The sequence below is a fragment of the Microcaecilia unicolor genome, chromosome 4 (genome assembly GCF_901765095.1).
Source record: "Microcaecilia unicolor chromosome 4, aMicUni1.1, whole genome shotgun sequence".
In the NCBI taxonomy this organism is placed as follows: domain Eukaryota; kingdom Metazoa; phylum Chordata; class Amphibia; order Gymnophiona; family Siphonopidae; genus Microcaecilia; species Microcaecilia unicolor.
The window spans coordinates 93,076,776-93,103,218 of NC_044034.1; the positions used below are offsets into that span (position 1 = coordinate 93,076,776).

At 41.2% G+C, this 26,443-nt stretch overlaps 1 protein-coding gene across 2 annotated transcripts in view; it reads right to left on the reverse strand.

The window, feature by feature from the left end:
- Nucleotides 1-603: 603 nt before the first annotated feature.
- Nucleotides 604-26,443, reverse strand: part of FNDC3A (fibronectin type III domain containing 3A) — a 379,001-nt gene continuing 353,161 nt past the window's right edge. For both annotated transcript variants that reach the window (XM_030200475.1, XM_030200477.1), the window contains 3 exons: nt 16,109-16,275; nt 13,567-13,694; nt 604-2,985 (listed from right to left, as the gene is read on the reverse strand). In XM_030200475.1, coding sequence (XP_030056335.1) covers nt 2,671-2,985; nt 13,567-13,694; nt 16,109-16,275 — 610 coding nt within the window. In that variant the 3' untranslated portion in view covers nt 604-2,670. The remainder of the gene's footprint in view (nt 2,986-13,566; nt 13,695-16,108; nt 16,276-26,443) is intronic.

Consider the following 26,443-nt stretch of genomic DNA (forward strand, 5'->3'; position numbering starts at 1 on the left):
CTGTGTCAGACTAATGGTCCATCTAGTTCAGCATTCTTTTTCAGAAAGTGGCCAGTCAAGATCATTTGGAAGTAACCAGCAGATCCTAAAGAGAAGATACCTTCTAAGTTGCTTCTTCTCAAAAATAAGATATAGTGATCTTCACATCTACCTGGCTAATCATTGTTAATCTTGCTTTGATCAATAGACCATGAATATGTGTAGCATTACTGTTATTCCATGGCAGATGTGATGTAGAATGAAGTGTAGAATTTTATCACATCTCTCCTCTTGATTCTCAGGCATCGAATGAAGAGGTAAAACATTCACAGCCTTAGTAAACATGTTTTAATGTAGGTGAGTTTGGATTCACCAGAATCTGTTTATCAGCTAAATCAGGGTATGTCTGAATCCTAAATAAAAACTGTGCTTGTGTCTGCTATTATCTGTAAATCCACAACACTGAAGTACCATAGAATATCTGCAGCATGCAGCACACATAAATTAGTAGGGAAGTAGAAGCACCATACAATATAAGGATGTATTTTTCAGGAAAATAAAATACATAAACTAGCTTCCAGAACTCTTTTTCTGTCAAAAGGAAAGCATACTGAAAACAATTAGTACACTTTCAAAAAGAATGATACAACTTTTATTTTCCATGGATTTTTAGAGATACTTTTGCTACATAGTTTTATGTATATTTTATGAGATAATACATATTTAATCTGTATGAAGTCCAACATTGTACAACTTAAAGTGATACGTTTGATAGTGTACCTCTAATTTTATAAAGTTTAGTATTTTTGGAATGTACAGTATGAGGTAAAATTAAGATTACATTAAAACTTATCTTCCTCACTGCAGTAATCTGCACTGAGTGTCAAATGGCAAATACTCTATTAAATGACATTTACTATCAAAAATAGGAGTTCCTTTCAATTTTACTATGAAAAACATAGGTCACTGCAGAGTTACTGCACTGACTAATCTTACATTTTTAGACATTCAACCATATGGAAATCTCTGGATTACTACACTCAACCTCATTTGCACTATCAACATGGCATTTTGATTTTATTTTAAAGATTTTATAAAAGGCTGTAAATTGGCGTGCTTTGTGGATGGTTAGCCTACACACAAAAGTGACAAAATTAAAATGAATCTAAACATATAATATATTTAAAAGACAAATTATTCTTGCTACCTTCAGGTCCATGTTTATCCATCTTTGTTTGAACACAACTTAACATTATTCTATAAAACAGATTATTTGACGCAGAACAATTACAATACATGCCTGTTTTTTTTAAGAGGGAAATTTCTTCAGCAATCCTTAAAGCACAGTTATGTTAACTGAAATGTGCTTAGAATAATTGAAAGTCTTAAATCCAACACAACTAAAAACATTAGTGATTCACTATCCTTTAACTGAAATAATTTAAGAGCTAATTACAAAAATAAATGCATAAGATTACATGTAATAACATTTCTTTTAAATAGATTCACTAGAGGCTCTGAATAACTGGCAGTTATTGATATCAGTGAGATGTTCAAAATGACAAAATTCAATCTGGCCATTCGATAACTCACAAATGCAAGCTCACTAAACATTGATGAATTATGCAACTGCAAAGTGCTCTAATGCAACATTAACCACATGCAGTCTACAATTTGGTACAGGATCCAGAGACAGTAAATTAAACATCTGTTTTTTTTTTTTCTTCTTCCAAGAAAGCAGCTTAAAGTTTTCTGGTGCAAGTAACTACATATGGTTTCAGATTTGGTGTCCCCAAAGCAGTGTTTGATGGCAATAATAGCAGTGGTTATGGTGGTGAAAGAGCAACATGTGCCGTATCCATTAGTTTGTACACAATCTGTTTCAAACTACTAGCATTATTCTTGAACAAGAAATGCAAGAAAATAAAAATTATAAAGTCTCAGCTCCCAATAATATTATTTTTTTCAGACGTTTGGGGTTAATGGGAACAAGAGTTAAAAACCTGACTACTTTTCCATGTCTGCAGAGTTAAAGGAATAGATTAATAGTTACATGTTTTTTTTTCCGGATATAACAAACCACTTGTGCCATCTCTTAATTGATTTGCAATGGAGAATTCCCAGTTCATCAGACAAAGCCTATTTAGTGCATTATCTTATCCAGTTTATTTGCTGCCTGAGTAAAGTCTCTCTATTATGCATCAAAATCTTACTTCCCAAATAATTATGACAAAAGAAGAGGTAGAAGTACAGCGCTAGATTTCTTTCACAGCATTAGACTAATATATAGCACATTTGTTAGTGTAACCTTACAATGCATCCTACTGCATCTGATCCTGTCTGGATTTTCCAAATGGTGTTACTGAAAAACATGAACTAAGTTATCATTGCTATGTTCCTGCTGAAAATTTCACCACCCCTTTCCAATTCTCTTTACCTTATAGATCATATGACAATACATGGTCAAAACAATTCTTGGACTTTTCTGTGGTTTGAATTCTAATAAATTGCCAGTGTCTACATAGCAATAAAAGTATTCAGAATGGCAAGAACGGTACAAAAAAGTGTGCTACAGTCTTAAATTGTGCTAAATGTCACAGGTTTGGAAAAGCAAGATATAGATTTTTTTTTAAAGAACATGAAAAGTAAATTGTAATGGCAGTAGCATTCTAAGGTAAAATTATTTGTTGTTCATTTGATTACAAAGTATTGAATCATAAAGGCAATCATAATGGAAAAAGTGGCAAAGAGCACAAGGATAACAGCAGCACACTGTTCATCACTTAATGTCCGATGACTTCTTGTAATTTCCACAGTGTCTTCGTCGATGCTAGCTGGTGCTTCAGTCCTCTGAGAGATGAACAGTACTGTGGCACTGTAAGGGCCAATTAGCTCCTGAGTTCCTCCAATATCTTGACACTTCCGAATGGCACACACTCGAAAGCGATATTCACAGTTCAGCTGGAGTCCTGAATACCGAAATGAGCAATTGGGACCTCTATAAATCTGTTTTGAAAAAATAAACGTGTTTATTTTTTTTAAAAGAACAAATCAGAAATATTTACATTACCTTCTAAGGCAAACTGATCGCATACATATTCATTGGGGAAATCCTGAAAACCCAACCTGGCGAGGGCCAAGGTTGGACACCCCTGTTCTAAGGGTTTACACCTTTCTTTTGAAAGCTTTCATATAGATTATGATGGAAATAGATTGGTAAGCTACCTAATCTAGAAGCTATATCTATGTTTTTAAATATAAGGCAGTAAAGAATATTGGAACCCCAGGCAGATGAAAACCACTGCACAGATTCTAACAGTTTAGGCAAAACCTCTCAACCCATGCTATGGCTCTCCTTGTACATCCAGACCTAGAATCAAATGCCTGTTGTCTAAAAATTGTAATAAAAATTTTTAAAGAAAGGACCTTGAACTATAGTTGAGAATCTTAGCTTTTGACTGCAGCTCTGGTTTCTTATTATTAGGTCAGTTTAATAATTGGCAGACCAAGGTCTTTAGGGAAGAGAAGAGAGCAACACTCAATCATGATTTGTTAGGGGTGGGGGAGGGGAATAGGGTGGTGGCAGACTGAAGGCCCTGAAAGGGGGAAAAGCGAGAAGAGCAAGAGGCCCATGCAAGGCCTGAAAGAGATTTGGATTGCACAGGGCCAGGAAAGATGGTAGTTGTCCTTACGCTAGAGAAGAAAAAAAATATACAGGAGAGTTTGGAGGGGGAGAAGGTGAGAAGAGGTAGAAGAAAACATGAAGAGAACGAAAAGAACATGAAGTGGAGGCGGTAAAGGAAGAGGAAGATACATTTTAAAAAATGTGAGAAGGGGAAGTTGCAGACAAGTGGGAGGTGGAAGTCTGGGAGAGGTTCTGTGTCTGATTTGTCCTGGGTACACAGAATTCCTATGACTGGTAAGCAAATTAGCTTTCTCTGGCAACAAGCAGGATGAATCAACCACATGTGGATCCCGAGGCTTGCTTAAGGATCACATCTTCATTTCTTTTGTAAGAGTTTACATCTGCACTGCAACAAATTAAATGTGAATCTGTGATCCTCTTTTGGAAATACTTCTCTATATCCTGTTTCTTTTTTCCAAGAGTTAGAGTAGTTACAAAGCGAGATTTTCAACACTGCTTGGCCAACGGCAGTGTCCCTTTTTGATACACAATCTGGGTAGTAGTGAGACGTAAACATAGACAAAGAGGATCAAGTCACTGCTTTTCAGGATTTCCTCTATGAAGGCTGATCTCAGATAGATCATGCTTGTTGTAATTAACTGTTTATGTTAAGTTGTTGTCTGGGTTTTTGCTGTCCTGTGTCTGTCTTGACCAGTTCAGCTGCTGAGGCTGATTTTGCCGTCTGACAAGGACAGAGGCTCTTAACCCAGTCCTCCAGACACATCCAGTTAGGTAGGTTTTTATGACACCCATAATGAATATACAAGAGATAAATCAGCATGTAGTACCTTCACTATATGCAAATCTATGTCATGCATACTCATTGTAGGTATCCTGAAAACATGACTGGCTAGTGTGTCCTGAGGACTGGGTTGAAAACCACAGGTCCAGGATCCTGAATGTAGAGAGTTTCCTCTGACAGGAATACTGCCTCCTGTTTGAATATTTCATTTTTCTCTATTATCCCACGGACAGTGCTTGCTGACCAAAGACACTGTTTGCACAGAGAACATCTGCATTTCATCTCAGAGGGTGAAGCTAGTTATCAGACAGATTTATAACCCCCAAGTATGTGATAACACCAGTGTGCCCCTTTTGGAGGCACCAACTGGCTCAAGGAGAATGTCTGGATCAAAACTGGACTTCATTTTCTTAGAAGGCCTGCATTCCATCTACCGGACAGCATGTGTGTCCTGATTGGGACAATACAGACGCCTGAGGAGTAGACCAAGGTCTGCACAGAACTTTGGAAGACAAAGGAATGGGAGAGAATTCACTTGGCACATATAGAGAGCAGCCAGATTTGCTGATAGTTCCGAGGAGACACTCTCCCTCTTAGTGCCAAAGACTGGGCCTTCCTGTACAACCTTGTTACAGGAATGTAAACTAAGGATTAGCTGCCTACCAGTGCTAGGACAGACTACCTGATAAGAGATAAGGTCATCTCTTTACTGATCAGCTCCTGTACGGAGGGACCTAGAACAAACCCTCCATTCATCTAGGGATCAGCCAAGAAGCCAGTCTCAGGGTGAGAATCTGGATTTACTTCTGTAGTTTGGGGAGTTTAGATTATCTTTTCTTTTCCAAAAGGCTGGTCTATATTCAAGTATATTTGGCTTGTAGTTCTCAGGTATAATTCTCAGCACTGTCACAGATATATATATTTACAGATTTCTATTTGGTGTAGTCCTTAGTGAGATATATCTATATATTTATCCTTTGTGTTATCTTATGGTATTTATCGTGTGTTTGCTTGCTTTTCCCACTATTATATTTTACTAGTAAAAAAGGCCCATTTCTGTCAGAAATGAAACGGGCGCTAGCAAGGTTTTCCTAAGAGTATATGTTTGAGAGAGAGAGAGAGAGAGAGAGAGAGAGAGAGAGAGTGTGTGTGAGAGATGGAGTGTGTGTGTGTGTCACAGAGAGAATGAGAGAGAGACAATGTGTGTGTGTTTGTGTGAGAGAGAGTGTGTGAGAGACAGAGTGTCTGTGTGTGTGAGACAGAGAGATAGAGTGTGATAGACAGAGAGTGTGTCAGAGAGTGTACGTAAGAGACAGAGTGTGCCCCCACCCCACTCTCTCAGGACCCCCTCCCCCCCTATATGGTCTGAGGACCACCTTCCACCCCCACCTCTCTGGTCTCAGGACCCCCCTCAACCCCTCCCTCTCCCCTGCCCCCCCCTGCAGCCACCCATGTCCAGCGATCCTCCTCTCCCCCTGCCCCCCCTGCAGCCACCCATGTCCAGCGACCCTCCTCTCCCCCTGCAGCCACCCATGTCCACCCGGTCCTGCCTGCCCGCTGCTGGCACTGACCCTCCCTTGCTGCTGGATCGCTGTTCAAAATGGCACCCGAGACTTCCAATGGCGGACTCGCGAGACTTCTGCTGTAGTCTTGGAGGCCGCCCTTGTGTCGGTGGCCATTTTGAACAGCGATCCGGCAGCGGGGAAGGGTCAGCACCAGCAGCGGGCAGGCAGGACCGGGGATCTTTCCTGCCTGCCCAGAAGAATTCGCTACACAACCTGGGTGGCTGGAGGGGAGGCAGGTGAGAGAGCAGGGTCGCTAGACATGGCTGGCTGCAGCGGGGAGGCAGGGGACAGGAGGGTTGCTGGACATGGGTGGCTGCAGGGGGGCAGGGGAGAGAGGAGGGTCGCTGGACATGGATCAGCTGTGAGGCATGGAATGTTTTTTTTTCTTCTTTTTTCGTGGGTTCTGAAGTTCACAGCATAATTGCAACGGTGACGTCAGCCTGACTACGGAGCCTAGCTCAGCAACTCAGAAGGAGCCACGGACACAGGCAGCAAGATTAGAACGTTGAGGTGAGAATTATTATATAGGATTATCATCTATATAATAATAAATAATATATATTACACATTTTTATTGCTTCTTTGGAAATTACCAGTGAGACTAAGAACTTGGGTTATGTGCTGTTTTCTTATATTGTAGTGAATCCCTCATAGACCCTAGATACTGACAGGTTCAGATAATTGCTATATTATGTGAACGCTGCCTCTGTACTATGGTTTACCAAATATGGTGACTAGCAATACCACTATAGTATGGTCACCAGCTGGGTTTTGGTAGTTCTCTATACTTGAGTGAGTCAAATATGGCTAAACTTTGTTGTTGTTGTTTTTTTTTTTGTTCCTTCTGTTGTATAATGAGAGAATCTCTGGACATTTTCTGAAGGAATTTTGATATCTTCATGAGGCAAGGTGTTCTGGGCAGAAGGAAGAGATAGGTTTGCTAGAAGACATGTGGAAAGTCCTCCCTCAAAGTCAGTCACTTTAGGGCTATGCCAAAGGGGCTCAGTTTATTTAAAAGTTGCTTATATATGCGTTATTCCAGTTGGAACATTTCTTACATACCAATGGAAAGAATTTCTATGTGAATTAACACATTGGAATGACTTTCTGAAAGCTGTCCCCGAGAGGTCTTACTGCAAATTTTTATAAAGCCATTCTTGAGGGTGGTAACAGGCCTCAGTGTGCCATTTATGCAAAATGGGTAGCAGAAAAAAATCAACAACAGTGGCACTGGCCCCTAAAAATATATGAAATTTACATATATTACTGGCCCCTACATCAGCACACAATCCTGGAATGTCCTGCCACGACAGCTTAAGGAGCTCGTCGACCATCAGCAGTTCAAGAAGTCCTTAAAGACCTTCTTATTCGCCAAGGCTTATTCCCCTGGCTACTCCACTATTTAACCTCTCCCACCTGTTGGCTCTTCACCCCTGTCCTTTGCCCATGTCATCCCGTGTACCTTCCCCTCCTGCTACTACTACTACTACTTAGCATTTCTATAGCGCTGCCAGGGTTACGCAGCACTGTACAAGTTTAAACATGGGGAAGGACAGTCCCTGCTCAAGAGAGCTTACAATCTAAATGTAAAAAACTATGTAGTCAGTGTAGGTATCAGGAATGGGAAGGTGGTTAGGCGCCAAAAGCAAGGAAGAAGAGATGGGCCTTGAGTAAGGACTTGAAAATGGGCAGGGAGGGCGCATGGCGTATGGGCTCAGGAAGTCTGTTCCAGGCATAAGGTGACGCGAGGCAGAAGGGGCGGAGTCTGGAGTTAGCGGTGGTGGAGAAGGGTACAGAAAGGAGTGATTTGTTCTGAGAGTGGAGGTTACGGGTGGGAACATACGGGAAGAGGAGGGTAGAGAGGTAATGGGGGGCTGCAGATTGAGTGCACTTGAAGGTCAATAGGAGAAGCTTGAACTGTATACGGTAGCGGATCGGAAGCCAGTGAAGCGACTTGAGGAGAGGGGTGATATGAGAGTATCGGTTCACGCGGTAGGTAAGACATGCGGCGGAATTTTGGACAGATTGAAGGGGGGATAGGTGGCTAAGCAGGAGGCCAGCGAGGAGAAGGTTGCAATAGTCAAGACGAGAGGTAACGAGCGAGTGGACGAGGATTCGGGTGGTCTGTTCAGAGAGGAATGGGCGAATTTTGCTAATATTATAGAGGAAGAAGCGACAGGTCTTAGCTGTCTGCTGGATATGGGCAGAGAAGGAGAGGGAGGAGTCAAAAATGACTCCGAGATTGCGGGCTGAAGAGACGGGGAGGATGAGGGTGTTGTCAACAGAGACAGAAAGTGGGGGAAGAGGAGAAGAGGGTTTGGTTGGAAAGACAAGGAGCTCAGTCTTTGCCATGTTCAGTTTCAGATGCCGGTTGGACATCCAGGCAGCGATGTCTGAAAGGCAGGCCGAAACTTTGGCCTGGGTTTCAACTGTGATGTCGGGAGTGGAGAGGTAAAGCTGGGTGTCATCAGCATAGAGATGGTACTGGAAACCATGTGATGAGATCAACGAGCCCAGGGAAGAGGTGTATATCGAGAAAAGAAGCGGTCCAAGGACAGATCCCTGAGGGACCCCAACAGAGAGCGGGACGGGGGTGGAAGAAGAGCCATTAGAAAATACTCTGAAGGTGCGTTGGGAAAGATACGAGGAGAACCAGGAGAGGACGGAGCCCTGGAACCCAAATGAGGACAGTGTGTCAAGAAGTAAATTATGATTGACGGTGTCAAAGGCGGCAGATAGGTCGAGGAGGATGAGGATGGAATAGTGACCTTTGGATTTGGCAAGGAACAGGTCATTGCAGACTTTAGAGAGTGCTGTTTCTGTTGAGTGTAGTGGGCGAAAGCCGGATTGAAGCGGGTCGAGGACGGCCTGAGAGGAGAGGAAGTCAAGGCAGCGGCTGTGGACAGCACGTTCAAGTAATTTGGAGAGGAAGGGTAGAAGAGAGATGGGGCGGTAGTTGGAGGGACAGGTGGGGTCCTGTCACATTCTGTTTCTGTGCCATCTCTATATTGAATTGTATACTCTTAACTTAATGTAAGCCACATTGCGCCTGCTTATGTGGGAAAATGTGGGGTAAAAATGCGCCAAATAAATAAATAAGTTGTATATCAAAATAACAGGCGAGTAGCCACTTCTGTCTCTCACTAAGAAACAGAGTATAAGATATTATGTAGAACAGATATAACATGTATGATTCTCAAATGTATATATTTGAGGCTGAGTAATAAATGCTGGTGTCCATGAAGGCAACAGTGTACTTTTAAACAAATATGGTGGGACTGGCCAATAATTGCAACTTTCTGGTAGTTAGTATGGGAATAGATTAGGCTATATGTAGGGCAAACACCACCATACAGTTACTCTTTAGCAATGCCTCATTCTCAACTTCTACCCGAACTCTTACTCATTGATAGAACCACTTTAGTTAGTTTTATGTTGCTTGCGGCAAGATTACCTATTGCAGCCCAGTAGAAGGATGAAAGCCCCCCCCCCCCCCCCCACAATAGGTGAGTGGTTGAAGAAACTTTGGACAATAATGGAGGGGAAGCAGTTTTCTAGAGCAGTTTGAGGTGAATGGGAGGATATTCAATTGAAAGTAATAGCCCAGAGGGTTTATAAATGTTGGTTTTGTTCTATATATAGAGGCATATTTTCAAAACACTTCAACTTATTTTCTTTGTTTCATTTAGTAACATTTAGGTCTCCTTTTGTTTGTTAATGTGACTATTGCATCAAAAAGCATTTTAATTTTATTAAGGGATTCTCTCCAAAGTTAGCAAAAGGTTCACACTACACACATACAGGACTGTTTGTTGTTTAGGTTAACGTCATTTGAAATATTATGTAAATTTTTCTTAGCAACTGATTTGAGATACAGAAAAAACCATGGATCTTCATCAGTATTAGGGAACATATTAGTACACCTCTAATTTAGAAGATTGGTTTTGTAAATCATATTTTTGACTTGGAAGATTTTGTAACCTTGATTTTGTTAATTCCTGTACCATATACATGTTTCTGTTGATTATGCCTTTATTTGTACTTGAAGTCTAAAGTGGGAAAAAAAAAGTTACCTATGTAGGTCTGTGTCAAAGGCCTTGCTTAAGACCAAGCATGCCATATGTGTAAGGCAAATTCTATAAGTGGCGATTATTGGGAGCCTATTCTACAAAAGAAAGTAGGCTCCTACTTTCCTGAATAGAATACCAGCATAAACTGGTATACACATTCATGTGCGTTTAGGTGTAAGCACTTAGCCAGACATACAGCTTGTGTAAAAGCTTGCACCTACATACAGGAGATACACAAGTAACCTGCAGTATAAGTTATGCGCATTAGTGTGTAGCCTGCCTATGCTCTACCCATCTGCACACTACATGCTATCGAAGTTATATGCGTACTTACAGAATAGTGCATTGCTGGATTAGTGTTATGCATCCATATGCGTTCACATATGCTCACAAAAAACTAGAATACTGGCTTTTATGTGCATACATGGCATGTAGCTTTAGGTGCCTCCTGACCTTGCATTCTGTTCAGTTGTAGAAGAAGAAAACCTAGGATTATTTGCAACCTTTGCCCATATAAAGACCACAGGAGAATGATGGCTGTTTGCTAGGAAAAGTAATGATTCGACAATATGCATTTTATGGTCATTTACCATCTGACACAAACTGTCTCCTTTTCACTGGGACTCGAAACAGACAGAGGTACTGTACTAATAGGGTTACACTCTGAATACCAATTTGTTTAAAAAGATATGTATTTCCCAGTATAGTAATTTGCCTAATTTGTTTCAGATGCAACTGTCAGAAAGCCTTTGAGATGCTCTACTGTGCAGTGATTCCTGAATAATTGACCTTGTATTATGTGCTTTATATCTTTATTTAAAATCTTGTATGCTACAAATACCAAAATCATTTCAGAGATTTACAAATCAGTATCCCTAATTTCCACATCAAAACATTAACACACACACACACACACACACACACACAAAATACCTAGAATACAAAAACAAAAACTCCTTTAGGCAGTCATTTACTAATGGTATCCATATGCTAATGCCTTTATCACTGGTTATCTGCAGAAGGATCCATTTTATGAAATGTGTCCTCTGGCAGATAACATCTAGTAAATGACCCTCTCGACAATTTAAAAACAGACACTATTTAACAAATATAATTGATCTAATCATGCATGCTCTCTCTCCTTATGTTTTACTTTTGTTGACAGTATATTCTCCAGTAATTGCCCTTGACTTAATGTTACACTTTTTTGTTTTGACTCTCAATTTATTCTAAAGAAAACAAATCAATGAAACTGAATGTGAAAAGGAAGCCAATGAATAGGATGTATTTCAATCTGCTCATGAAATTATACCCCAGTTTCTAAAAAATGTAAGTAATTAAAGTACAAATGTTAACAAAGCCCTTCAAATGATGACTTCAGAGACTCTATTAGACCAAAACACAGTCTGTTTATTTAATTTGGGCTACTTATAAAATTACAGTGCCTTAATTTCTTTTCAAAATTCATTTTGCATCATTTAAAGAGAGGAAGCAGCCTGCTACACAGTGTGAAGTACAGCTCATAAACTTAAACACATATCAATCTGCAGATAATTTGTTAAGAAAAACACCAGGGGATGACTGATCTCCTGTGAAAGCAAATTTTATTTTCTTTTAATATGGAATGTTAATTTTATAATAAATAATGACTATTCAGCCACCACAATCAGCATTTTATCTCTCTCTCACTATATATATATTTTAAATGCTGCAGTAGCTAAATAAAATATAGATATTCAGACTGCATGAGATCGATTTGCATGCACTGCCTCCATTGCATGTACTTTTCTCTCAGACATATTCATTGTGGATATCCTGAAAACCTGACTGGCTGGGGTTCCCCCAAGACAGGTTTGGATACCTCTCTGCTATTAAGATGTTTTACTGCATGTTGTCAATGTAGGCAGGTCAACCACTTCCTATTGTGTTTCAGCCACACTTTCTAACAACAGAATAGCCACCTTCTCCATTCCGACCTCTGAACCCTCAACATGATGGCTTGGAGATGGACGAGGACTTAGCAAGTGCTGCTCAAGTTTCTCCTGATGTTAAACATTCTCTTAGTGGTTCACAGGCCACTAGGAATTCCTGTTCTTACAAATGGAATCACTTAAACTGGCTACAATCCAAAGATCAAGAACCCTCTCTGGCCTGTTGTCACAAATTCTGTCATACCTCCATCTCGCCCAGACAGGGCTGAAAGTGACTTCTGTATGACTTCACCTAATTGCAATCACATCCTACCAGGATCTCATGGATGAAAACCTCTATCCAAGCATCCCCTTGTACCTTGTTTTATGGGAGACCTAGTAAACATTTATTCGTAAGTACATGAGCTGCTGCCAACCTGGATCTCAACATCATTCTTTCCCAATTAATGCAAAGTTCCTTTAAACCACTTGGAGAGGACTCTATAGTGTCTGATTTGGATGACAACTTTTTTTTTGACCATCACCTCATCTAGGAAAGTATGCAAACTGCAAGCACTAGTAACTTATTTGCTCTATACCCAGTTCCATCACAAGAAAATTGTTCTCAGAGCACGCTGTAAATTTCTACTGAAACCTGTCTCTGCATTCCACCTTAACTAATCTGTTGTGCTTTCATTCTTCTCAGGGATCATACTGTACCCAGCCAGAACAAGCCCTTCACACAGGACTGCAAACAGGCACTTCTGTATTATGTTCTGGACACATCGCCCCTATGGAAGTCTTCTCAACTCTGTTATAGTCAATCCTAACAACCTGGCCTACCAGCCTCTAAGCATACTATCTCTGTTTGGATCACAGATTGTACAGACTTCTGCTATCAGTGTTCAAGAATCCAACTTTTGAGAAAGCTATCTGTGCATTGTCTTACAGCCACAGCAGTTTTGTGACCAATCTCTGAGCCATATTCCTTGCAGATATCTACAAAGTCGTCACTTGGTCCTCAGTCTATACTTTCACAAAACATTTCTACTTAAGACTCGCTGCAGGACAAGACCTAGCCTACACACAGGCTGTACTCTACAACCTTTCTGCTTACTGACTTGCCACAGAAAGTCAGACCAACTGGGTGAACCACTGCATCTGCATTTGCTCCTACTTGCCTGTGAAGAAAGCGAAGTTACTCATCTAGGGAGCTTCTCCAGAGACAGCAAGGAAATGCAGTCACATTTAACCACCCATCTTTCTCCCTCAGTCTTCATTAGCTGCAATAAATACTGAAGGGAAGGGAGAAGCTTCAGCTTCAGTGGTAACATCTATGCATGCTCAGAACAAGTCAAAAGACTTTTGGGGCTGGGGAGAGACAGCACAGGAGCTGATAGAGGATGTCACAATACAGTGTGACCGCATTTCCCTGCTGTCTATAAAGAACCCCTCTTACAAGTAACTTTAATTTCTCTATCCATTGGGGGGGGGGGGGGGGTTGCATCCTAAAATTACACTGAGGAAAGATAAACTTCAAAATTTGTGAAAAAGCTATGATCAATATGATTTAACAAATATCATAAAGTACTTTATTTGAGGAAAAAAACCCTACCTGTCTGAATTCAGATTCCTTTCCCACCAGAAGCTGAAGACAGTAAATAATTGGATCCCCTTTCATTGACTGCAAATTCTCCCATGTGATATCACAATTGTGATCATTTACTCGGTCTATTCTTGGAGCTGAAACAAAAAATTAAATGATATTACAGACAGCCAAATGAGTCAAGTGATACATTTAAACTTATTACTATCCATAGGAAAGAATAAATCTTCCAGTATAGAAAAACCAAGTTCAATTTAACAGCTCATAGAAGCAATATCTGTAACCCCTCTCTATGACCAGTGATTGTAATCACCAGCCAGGAACACTATTTCAGAAAAATTTCAACAGATAGATGCCAAGAAATGTGTTTTGTAAACAGCTTTAGGATATCCATTAAAAAATGCGGAGACCAAGGCACTGGTTTCACACTTAACACTTCTTAAGTGGGTTATCTGGTAAAGAAAGCGGTTACATTTCCAGTTAAGGAAGAGAATTCTAGTTATTGCTCAACAGTGATACCAAGAGGACAAGTTCTGGGATTTACTGACATCTGTAGGTAGTCAGTTTGTGTCCCTGGGCAAGGATGGTCACTGCAAAGACTGGTATGAAAATATGTAGTCCAGGGTGCTTAACAGCAATAATAAAAATTCATGTCAGGCATGAAGGAAATTCCATAGCATCTCACTTTGGAATCTCTATCATATGTAATAAGCAAATGGAAAAAACAGTATTGTTTCTAATAATTGCCCACCTCTTATAACCACCCCCTCCCCTGCTCTAGGACCAGAAAAATCTATAAATCTAGTCTTAAACCCAAACCTAGATTCCCCTAATTGTGCACTCCCCACAATTCATGGTGATCTGCATTGCTGTCCTCCACCCTCCTGTACAGGTAAGACCCCAGCATAGGTAACCACTAAAAGAGCTGGTAACAACCTCAGGATCACATACTTCAAGTCAGGTATTAATACAGCATGAACTGTGCTCTGATTTTACCAAGGTCCTGCTTCAGCAAGAAGGAACTGGTTAAGAACTATATGCTTAATACAATCACCTGATAAACATTCTTGAACAGTGACATGTACCACAGCTCAGGCTAACCCAGCCACTTCAGAGCCTGGGAATGGAAGAAGGCCACAGAGCTCATGTCATTGGACTGTTCGGTGCCCAAATTCTAGGAATTGTAACTTTGTGACAAAAAAATGGATATTCCAGTGGTTTGCCTGGTCAGACGGTCCAGAACAAGGGGTGATGTTTATGTTAGTATCGTGACCATGTGCTATAGCCAGAAACTCTATATAAGAGCAATCCCTATGTTTCAAACGTTATATGGTGATCTCATCAGATCTGAGCTAATATCCTGTTTCCTAGCTCGTAAAATTCTGACAGACTTCCTCTACTCCTCATTGCACTGCTGGGACTCTTCTGCAGTACTGGACCCTTCAGAGCACCTGCTTGCCTCCTGCTGCATCTCTCCAGGAGAAGACATCATTTTCAGGTTGTATAAAACCAGCTCTGGGTAATAAGCAGGTGGCTCCTGGATTCTGGGCCTAGGGCTCAAGTGTGTGGTTACTTTAAAACCCCTTCTAATAAGGGTAAGTTATTTTTCTACGAGTGATCTAGCATTGTGCATAACTTTCCCATACTTGCTGCAATAATAAATCTGTTTCTATTTTCATAAACTTAGGGGGGTCTTTTACTAAGGTGCGCTCATGTTTTTAGTGTGTGCTAAAAACGTGAGCGCGCCTTAGTAAAAGACCCCCTTAGGGCCTTCTCTCTGTTGCTTGTCAATAGTCTATGGAGCTTAGAACTTAGATCTGCATAGTCAGGGGTCATGTTTTCTATTTTCCTGGCCCTAGAGTGCTAAAAATACCATTATACTTCAGGCCAGTCCCATCTTATATAGCGCTATCGGAAAAACACTATATAGCTGTGAGTCCGCTTCGCTTACATTCCCTCCTCCCCTCCGAAAATGACCAGATCATTCTTCTTACCGCTTCTTAAGTTTATGGCGCTGGGCCGGTGCAGGGCCTTGAGCATTTGCAGATATTCGAGGCTCCACACTGGCCCAGAAACAACCTTGAGAAGAGGTCTAAGAGATGCAATGAAATGTATCTGAATTCAAAAACGCATGGGAGAAGTACATAGGATCTCTAAGGAAAAGGAAGGGATAGTAGATTGCATTGATAGGCAGACTGGATAGGCCATGTGGTATTTATCTACCTTCATTTTTCTCTGTTTCTATGAACTCTTAAGAGACTTAAACAATGCAGTTGGTGTACTTAATGGCCTGCAGGAGAATAAAAAATATCATTAAAACTTGAAAAGAAAACCCCCCAAACTATTGGGAGTTTGAGAATACAACATAGGTCACGTTTTCCTTTTCTTTCAAAGTAAAATCAGACTTTAACAGTCATAGAAATAGTTATGCCAAAGCCTGAAAGCAGCATATTTTACACTAAGAAAATGTTTCCAGGACTTCATTTTATAAATAAATCAGCATCAAAACTCAATATAGCTCGTGTGGATCAAAATACAGAAAAGCACTCACCTTTAAGGGCAGCTGGGAGGGATTTTGTAGTAGTGAAAATATAATCTTCTGAAAAGGAACCTTCACCAGCTTCATTACAAGCTTGAATACGAAATTTATAGGAGGTTGACTCATTGAGTCTTTGCACTTTGAATGTATGACATGGTCCTTTATATAAGGATACAAATCTGAAAGAGGAAATATCTTTAATTCAATGCTTCAGGTGTTACAAAAATAGTGATGCACAGACACATTAAATATCAAAAGGACTTAATAAAATAGGAAAGTCACTTAACTTTAGAAGGTATTATCAGCAGACAGCAGGATTAATCAGGCACACAAGAGAATGATATCATATGGCACTGGGACTGCCAAGCTTCTTTTCAACATCTTACTTCACCTTCCGTATCAGTAATTTGCATTTGACTTGCCATTCCTTATGCTTGTTCTTATTATCTTCCATTTTCTGAAGGAAGTTCTTTTAATTCTAATAGCATGCTTCACCTCACTTTTTAACCACGTCGGCTTTTTGGCTTTTCTTCCAGTAGAGGAGTAGCCTAGTGGTTAGTGCAGTGGACTTTGATCCTGGGGAACTGGGTTTGATTCCCACTGCAGCTCCTTGTGATTCTGGGTAAGTCACTTAACCCTCCATTGCCCCAGGTACAAATAAGTACCTATATATACTATGTAAACCGCTTTGAATGTAGTTGCAAAAACCACAGAAAGGTGGTATAAAGTCCCATTTCCCTTTTTAAATAGTGGGCTCTATCAGGTTTGGGCTTTCAGGATAGTATTTTTGAACAACATCCACACCTGATGCAAATTTCTGACCTTTGCAGCTGTTCTTCTAATATTTTCCTAATATTATCATAGTCTCTGTTTAGAAAAATAGTTGTGAGAAACAAAAATGGCCACTTTTTAAATATCTACTCACTTATGAGCTATTGCACGTTCATTAAATTTTATATACCATTGTCTTTTGCCCAGTATCTTCACCATAACCAATTGACTTGGTTTTACTTTTCTTAATTGAACAATACAATTGAAAATTCAGATACTAATCTTTCAACGAAAAGTCAGGAATGGGTATTATGATCCGACATGAACCACGTTTCACTTACGGCTGTGCCAAGGAGGGTCCCCTTTATTTCATCAGCTGTGCCATGCTGACAGTCCTCTTATTTGCCCTCCAAATTGCGTGGCTGCACTCCAGTTACTTCCTGTTCCAGGGCAGAGGGAGCAGGCGGAGCAGAGAGCCACGCGGCTGCTCCCAGCAGCTAAAAATACACCCGGGGTGTGTGTGTGTGTGTGCATCGGCAATCTGCCCAGGGTGGCAGCCGACCTGGGATTGTCACTGCATTCGGTCTCTCTGCTATGGCCTTGTCCTTGAGAGCCTTTTGCTCCTTCATGCTCCAACGGTCCCACAGATTCTCTTGAAGGCTCTCTTTCTGATGTACCTGAAAAAGGTGTTACTATAAGTTTGTGTGTCCACGGCAAGTTTTGCTTCATATTCTTGTAGGCTTCTCTATCAATGCTTTGCATCTAGCTTGACTGTGCTTATGTTACTTCTAATTTTCTTCATTCAGATCCTTTTTCCATTCCTTGAAGGATGTTCTTTTGTCTTTAATAGCCTCTTTCACTTCACCTTTTAGCCATGTGGGCTGGCATTTGCTCTTCTTTCCAACGTTGTTCATAAGTGGAATATATCTGGTCCTGGCTTCCAAAATGGTACTTTTGAACAACGCCCATTCCTGATTTAACATCCTAACCTTTGCAGCTGATCCTTTTAGCTTATCATAGTTGCCCTTTTTGAAAATTAAATGCTGCTATGGTAGATTTCCTTAGTGACTTCACTCCAGATATCAGCTCAAATCATATTATGATCAGTGTTTCCCAGCAGATCCAACACAGTTACTCTCTTAGTATGCCCTGCATTCTATGAAGGACTAAATCTAAAATAGCTCCCCAACTTATCGGTTCTTGGACCAGTTGCTCCAAGAAGCAGTCACTTAACCCTGATGCAACATTTATCCAGTCAATATTGGGGTAATTAAAATCAAGCTGAAAAATGGGAGATAAGTGGAAGCAACTCAACATCCACAAAAAAAAATCTACTTCCTTCCAATGTGAGTCAGAAGACAGACCACCAGTTCAGTGGAGAAAAGAGACCTCAGAGCTTAACACAGAGGGCACAGCTTTTCTTTAGTATCAGCTCACATTAATGATAACGCCACTGTGAAAAATCCCCATAAAATCTCAAGGAAAAAACAAAAAGGCAGTCAAATCTTAACAATCACATTGGGGAAAGTATCAGCAGCACTCCAAACACTGTTCACTTTAAAGAGAGAGCAGCGTGGAATCCTTATGGAAAGAAATTCCATGTGTGAAGGTAAGGAGTATACTGGTAGGCTGTACTACTGTCCGCTAGGACATAATAGACTGCTGAAGATATCTCATATAAATAATTCTCACCTGCAACATTCTGAAGCTGACTCTGTGGGAGGGAAACACTGAAGGCTAGGCTGTCAGCAATACTCACTCTCACTCATGCACCACTCACTCTCACTCATAGACCCGCCCTCAGCCACGCCCCTTCCGGACATAATTCGCAACCCCAACGTTATAAATGAAGCCTCAACCGGAAGTGTGAGGCGCCAGAGATATCCGTTTTTGACCATTACTGTGTGCCCCGCCCTCGCGTCACAATGTGATGACGTCGAGGGCGGCACTCAACCAATCGCATGAGGCAGGCTGACTGATCGAAAACAAAACAAAAACACCAGCTGACGCGAAGGGAAGGGAGAGGAGGACAGGGAGGAGAAACAAAGCAGGTAGCCCACCAAGCCACCCCCCCCTAACGACTCACTCACTGAGGCAGGATGAGTGATAGAAACCCCCCCCCCCCCCTGCTGAAGCAAACGCAAGGGAGAGGACCACAGCCAGGAAAAACAAAGAAGCTAAGGCTGAAAAACAACTCTGTCTCACAGAGCAATAGACTGATGCAGCCTCAGAGTTTGCACACCCTGCCCCCATCTCTGATACTCAAATCCTTTACAAAACATTAATAACAGAAGGTCATTACCTTGCTAGCGCCCGTTTCATTTCAGGCAGAAACGGGCCTTTTTTACTAGTGTTTACAGAAATTAGGAAAGCTGGCAAACTGGGCAACAGTATAATAATCAGTGATTTCAATTACCAGAAAAAGTTCCACTTCCTTCCAATGTGAGCCAGAAGACGGACCAATTCATCTCTTTCATGTAGAATGTTTATTTTATTTGACTCAATTCCCTCTTTAACATATATCGCAACCTGACCTTCCAAATTTGATCCACTTTATCATTGCGATATAATTTGTACCCTCATAGCACGCAGTGTCCCATTGATTGTCCTCCTTCCACCATGTCTCCGAGATGCCTATTATATCTACCTCTTCATTTAGTGTTAAATACTCTAACTTTCCCATCTTATTTTTTAGGCTTCTAGAATTAGTATATAGACACTTGCATCCACAAGCTGCTTTGAAGTTGATGGGGATAATTTGCACCATGTTTTACTACCTGGAAGCCAAGAAATACTTGTGGTGCTTACACCACTTTTCCTGCAGTTGCCGAATCCCAGGTTTCAGTTCATGCAATTACAGTTTTTCTGAAAACGTTTCAGGTCTTTATTGATGTTCTGAATTATTTTGTCCGTTAGTAGAAACATCTCATAAATCTTGCAAATATCCTGTTACTTTGTTGAATAATGTTTACTTGTTCATTTCACAAAAGCTTGGCCAACTAAACATTTACTTTCAGACTCACAGTAACAGACATGAGAAAGTTTAATGTTGATCCCACCAATTACACATTGCTAAATTTTGCTATAATGGAATACACTAAAAATGGTTTCAGGATATCCTTCACATATAAGTTATTTGATAACTAGAAGAATTTTCATACATAAAACACCATTTTAATAAAAAAAAACTTTTATTTAAAAGCCACAACAAGGTTTAAAAGCCACCTATTATGCTCACAATTTAGAAATAGAAAATTGGGGAAATATGTAAAATTTAACAAAACTACTACAAATAAATAAGTGGGGAACTAGCTCTAAAATATTTGCAAAATCATACCAAGTTATTAAAAACTTAAAAAAATCATGCATTGCAAATTTTTTTTTAATATAGCCCTGGACGAGAGGTTTCTGAAAAGATAAGCTATAATACCCAGAGCACACTGGTCCTTTACATATTAAGGTTCAAAAATTGAAGTACTGGACCTGAAATATATAGTCACTGGAAAGTGATTACAGCCTCAAATTTTAGTGGGAGAAACTAGACTACTCTTCAGAAGAGACTTTTTTGGTTTTATAATTTTTTGGCTTCTATCCATAGGTATGAAGTTTGAAAGATAGCATCTTATTCTTTACAAAAAGCTGTAAATATACTCAAGTTGAAAGTTTACACTTACTGTAGACTGACTAGCTTAGTAGTTTGGTGCTTGTCTTTAACATGGAAGATCGTGGGTTTGACAGAGAGTTGCAGGGGACAGAAATTTCACACATCCCACCCATCCCCAATGAAATCTAACCCATACCCGCTATGATTTACTTGCAGTCCTCCGTTTCCTCCCAACCCCAACAGCCTCCTGTGGTTTTTTGGATGGTATTCACTATTCAACCAATAAGTGTTCCAGCTACCTCTCTAGGCATTCCAAACCTCATTCTGGCACTCCAACTGCTTCTCTCTGTACATTTCAAGCCTCATTCTGGTACTCCATTTGCCTCGCTCAGTGCATTCCAAGCCTAATTCTAGAGTTACCAGAGATTGTGACTATACTTCTGCAGGATTCCCCAAATCTCCATTCCTTTGCAGCTCTCTAGTTTGTGATGAAAGCTTTCTTGAAAACATAAGTTATAATTCCTAGAGACCAGTGGTTGCTTAGACATTAAGGTTTGAAAATCGAAAAAGTAGACATGAATTCCCACGCAATCTAAAAACGATCTACGAACTAACGAACTTCCGCAAACTACTGAAGACCCATCTCTTTAACAAGGCATACCAAAAAGATCAACCAATGTGAATATACACAGCTCCTCAACATACATCCAGAACTGTCTTTACAATATCTGCTTACTATACTACTATCACGTTATATCATTATCATGTTACCCAAAATCCTTCTTGTTATACTACTATTATGTTTTTTCATCATCATGTTGTCCAAGATCCTTCTATAACACTAAATGTCTATTTTCTAACATATTTCCACCACTCATGACATATTGTAAGCCACATTGAGCCTGCAAAGAGGTGGGAAAATGTGGGATACAAATGCAATAAATAAATAAATAAATAAATTAAACCCTGAAATTCTGGAGAAAAAAACTAGACACTACTCCTCAGATCAGACTTCTTGGGTTTTTCGATTATTTGCTTCTATCCATATGTATACACAGTTTCAAAGATGGCATTTTATTGTTTATATAAAACTATAAATATAGGCAAGTTTAAAGTTTACCCTTATAGCAGACTGGTTTGTTCTTAAAATTACCTTTCGAGTTGTTATTCCCTGCAAGCCAAAAACTACTTGTGCTGCTCGCAACACTTCTCCTACAGTTGCCCAATCCCAGGTTCATGCAATTTACAGTTTTTTTTCTTTGAACTGCCAGGCCTTTATTGATGGTTTGCCTTATTCACTTTCTCTCTCTCTTTGTAAAAAAACATCTCATAAATATTGCATATCTTCTGTTACTTTGTTCAGTAACGTTTACTTAATCATTTCACACGAGTTTCACATATCTATGCACACAGTACTGGAACGCACTCCCAATAGCCTTAAGAAGCACAAACAACTACCTGAACTTTTGTAAACAAATCAAAGTTTTTTTCTTCAAAACATTCTTCTATGAAGGCTGGGGGGGGGGGGGGGGGGGGGGGGGGGGGGGGGGGGAGAGAGAACTCCAGATCAGCCAAGTGAGTGATTCAGTAAGTTCCTTGTTAGCTTACTCCTCATAACTAATCTGCACTCAGACAGATGAACAGTCCCCTACTGAATTACTCTACCTTATTGTAAATCCCAACAAAACACCCATATTTTGTTCTCATGTATATGCAAATGGCACACTCAGCTCTCTTGTAACTACTTTATTACTTATGTAAGCCATATTGAAACAATATTTATTGGAAAATGTGGGATATAAATGCTGAAATAAATAAACAAGCTTGACCAAATAAACATTTACTTTCAGAATCACAATAAGACAAGACTATGTTTAATGTTGATCCCATCAATTAAATTTTGTTGTAATGGAATACAGCAAAAATAGTTTTGCAATATCCTTCACATATGATTTGATAACACCATTCTCATACCCAAAAAAACATTTTAACACAAACCTTTCATTTATTTTGTGAACACAATAGATTTAACAGCCACCTATTATACTCACAATGTATGAATACAAAATTTTGGGAAATATATAACATTTAACCAAACTACAATAAAATATCACAAACAAACAAGATGGCGGATTAGAGCGGACGTGTGAGAGTGAGCTCCTGACTTTGCGAGGTGTTCAACTGCTGGTGAGCTAATCCTACCCCAGGAGATGGGGAAAAGGAAGGGGAAGCCCAGAGTCCTGTTCTCCTCAGCCCCTGGAACTGTTCCCGCTCACCGGCAATTGACCTTGGACCAAGTTGGCGTTCTTCCACGGGTCATGCAAACACCCACCTCGAATCGAGCCACGGAGGTTTCAGTGGTTCACAGCGATGGAGCGGTCTCGCTGAGCCCGCTCGAAAATGCAACCCCTCCGCGACCCGGAAGTAGTTTCATCTCTGAGGTAGGATCGCCTAGTTCAGTTCCCGAAGTGGAGAGTAACGAAGCACTCCAAGGAGGAACCTCGGCGATTTTGGCCCTGATAGTGGGAACAGCTGGAAACTGGAGGGTCAATGCGACCTCGACCCCCACGCTTTCTCTGAAGACAAGCAAGCTATTAATTTTCACAAGTGGGGTATCCCTAACATCCAGGCTCAACGAAAACAAACAAACATTGGTCAATTAGGCTTGCAACGGTGAGGACATAACTCAGATTAATCTGAAACTATATACAACTGAGTGAGAGTGCAGCTTGGAACAATAAAACGGGCCTAGGGAGCTGGAGTGTTTCTGGACTCCAAACAGATTCTGCAACACCGTCTGCCTGAACCGACTGTTGTGTCGGTTATCCTGCTCCAGGAAGTAATGAGATGTGAATTCAAACATGCGTGGGATAAGCATAAAGGAATCCTGTGCAGAAGGAATGGATTCTCAGGAGCTTAGTCGAGATCGGGTGGCAGAGCCGGTGGTGGGAGGCGGGGATAGTGCTGGGCAGACTTATACGGTCTGTGCCAGAGCCGGTGGTGGGAGACGGGACTGGTGGTTGAGAGGCGGGGATAGTGCTGGGCAGACTTATACGGTCTGTGCCAGAGCCGGTGGCGGGGATGGTGCTGGGCAGACTTATACGGTCTGTGCCAGAGCCGGTGGTTGGGAGGCAGGGAAGAGCACAGGTACAAATCAAAGTAGGATATACACAAAAAGTAGCACATATGAGTTATCTTGTTGGGCAGACTGGATGGACCGTGCAGGTCTTTTTCTGCCGTCATCTACTATGTTACTATGAATGTGTGTACTGAAGACCACGTCGGAGCCTTGCAAATTTGTTCAATGGAGGATGACCACAAGTAGGCTACTGAAACAGCCATGGCTCTGACATTATGAGCCTTGATATGATCCTCCAGTGTCAGCCCAGCCTGGGCATAAGTGAAAGAAATTCAATTTGCTAGCCAAATGGAGCTTGTGTGTTTCCTGATGGCGACCCCCATCCTGTTGGGATCAAAACAAACAAAATATTGTGTGGACTGTCTGTGGGGCCTTGTCCGCTCCATATAATAGGCCAATGCTTGCTTGCACTCGAAGATGCTCTCATCAGGATGGGCATGAGGTCGGGGAAAGAATGTTGGCAAGACAATCGACAGGTTCATATATTACATTTGTTACATTTGTATCCCACATTTTCCCACCTATATGCAGGCTCAATGTGGCTTACATAGTATCGGAGATGCGTTTGCAGACTCCGATGTAAACAAATACATAGTAATGTTGAGATAAGATTAAGTTCATGTGGTCCAACCACACAAGGGAATCGTGCAGCGGGAAAGTTGTGTTATGTCCGTTACGTGTTTTAGTTTTGTTGTGTTGCAGAGGTCAAGCATTTATGTTGGACTGGTAGGATATGCCTTTTTGAACAGATGAAATTTTAGTGTTACCCGGAAGTGTAGGTGGTCGTACGTAGTTTTCAGGGTTTTTGGTAGTGCGTTCCACAATTGCTTGCTTATGTAGGAAAAACTGAATGCATAAGTTGATTTGTATTTGCGTCCTTTGCAACTTGGGTAGTGGAGGTTAAGGTAGGTTTGTGTTGATTCGGATGTGTTTCTAGTTGGTAGGTCGATCAAGTCTGTAATGTATCCCGGGGCTTCACCGAAGATAATTTTGTGAACCATAGTGCAGATTTTGAAAGCAATTCGTTCTTTGATTGGGAGCCAGTGTAGTTTTTCACGGAGTGGTTTTACGCTATTAAATCTGGTTTTTCCAAAGATAAGCCTAGCTACCGTGTTCTGAGCGGTCTGAAGTTTCTTTAATGTTTGTTCTTTACATCCCACATAAATTCCATTGCAGTAGTCTAGATGGCTTAGTTCCATTGATTGTATCAGGTTACGAAATGTTTCCCTTGGGAAGAATTGTTTCACTCGTTTGAGTTTCCACATTGAATGGAACATTTTCTTTGTTGTGGATGTCACTTGGCTCTCTAGTGTTAGGCTGCGGTCCATTGTAACCCCAAGGATTTTCAGGCTGTCTGAGATAGGGAGGGTATGATCTGGGATGTGGATGATTGTGGACACGATCTCAGGCAGGAACTTAGAGTGTGTGTGGAGGACTACTCTGTTATGATGAATCTTAGTATATGGTGCATCCACTACTAGAGCCTGCAGCTGACTCTACAAGCTAACGTAACAGCAACTAAGAAAATGATCTTCCAGGTCAAGTACTTTAGATGGCAGGAATTCAGTGGCTCAAAAGGAGCTTTCATCAGCTGGGTGAGAATGACGTTGAGGTCCCATGACACAGGCGGATGTTTGACAGGGGGCTTTGACAAAAAGCAAACCTCTCATGAAGCGAACAACTAGAGGCTGTCCAGAGATGGGCTTACCCTCTACAAGATAAGCACTAATTGCACTGAGGTGAACTCTTTCCAAGTTAGTCTTGAGACCAGACTCGGAGAGGTGTAGAAGGTATTCAAGCAGGGTCTGTGTAGGGCAGGAAACAGGATCTAGGGCCTTGCCCTCATACCAGATGGCAAACCTCCTCCTTTTGAAAGAACACCACCTCTTAGTGTAATCTTTCCTGGATGCCAGCAAGACCCGGGAGACACCCTCCAACAGACCTAAAGAAATAAATTCTAGGCTCTCAACATCCAGGTTGTGACAGCCAGAGACTAAAAGCTGGGATGCAGAAGAGATCACTTGTTCTGTGTGATGAGGACTGGAAAACATTCCAATCTCCATGGTTCTTCATAAGATAACTCCAGAAAAAGAAGAGAGAACCAGATCTGCCATGGCCAGTATGGTCTTGTTTGATTTTCAGCAAAGCCTTCCCCACAAGAGGAATGGGCGGATACGCATACAGAAGACCTCTCCCCAATGCAGGAGGAAGGCGTCTGATGCTAGTCTGTTGTGAGCCTGAAGTCTGGAACAGAACTGAGGGACTTTGTGATTCAGGCAAGTGGCAAAGCGATCCACCGACAGGATGCCCCATGCTTGGAAGATCTCACGGGCAACACCCATGTTGATGGACCACTCAAGCAGTAGCATAACCCTGCTCAGCCTGTCGGCCACACTGCTGTTTTTGCTGCCAGATAAGAGGTCCAAAGAAACATACTGTGGTGGTGAGCCCAATGCCACATCCAGATGGCCTCCTGACACAGAGGGTGTGATCCAGTGTCCCCCTGCTTGTTGGTATAATACATTTCAACCTGGTTGTCTTTCTGAGCACAATTTGGGTGGACAGCTGATCTCTGAAGGCCTTTAGAACATTCCAGATCACTCGGAGCTCCAGAAGGTTGACCTGAATACCTGTTTCCTGAAGGGACCAGGCTCCATGAGTGTGAAGCCCATCTACATGAACTCCCCAACTAAGGAGAGATGCATCCACTGTCAGTACCTTTTTAGACTGATGAATTTGGAATGGCAGTCCCAGAGTTAAAATGGATTGAATGATCCACCCGAGCAGAGAGTGAACAAGTTCTGGCAACACTTGGATGACATCTACTAGGTCT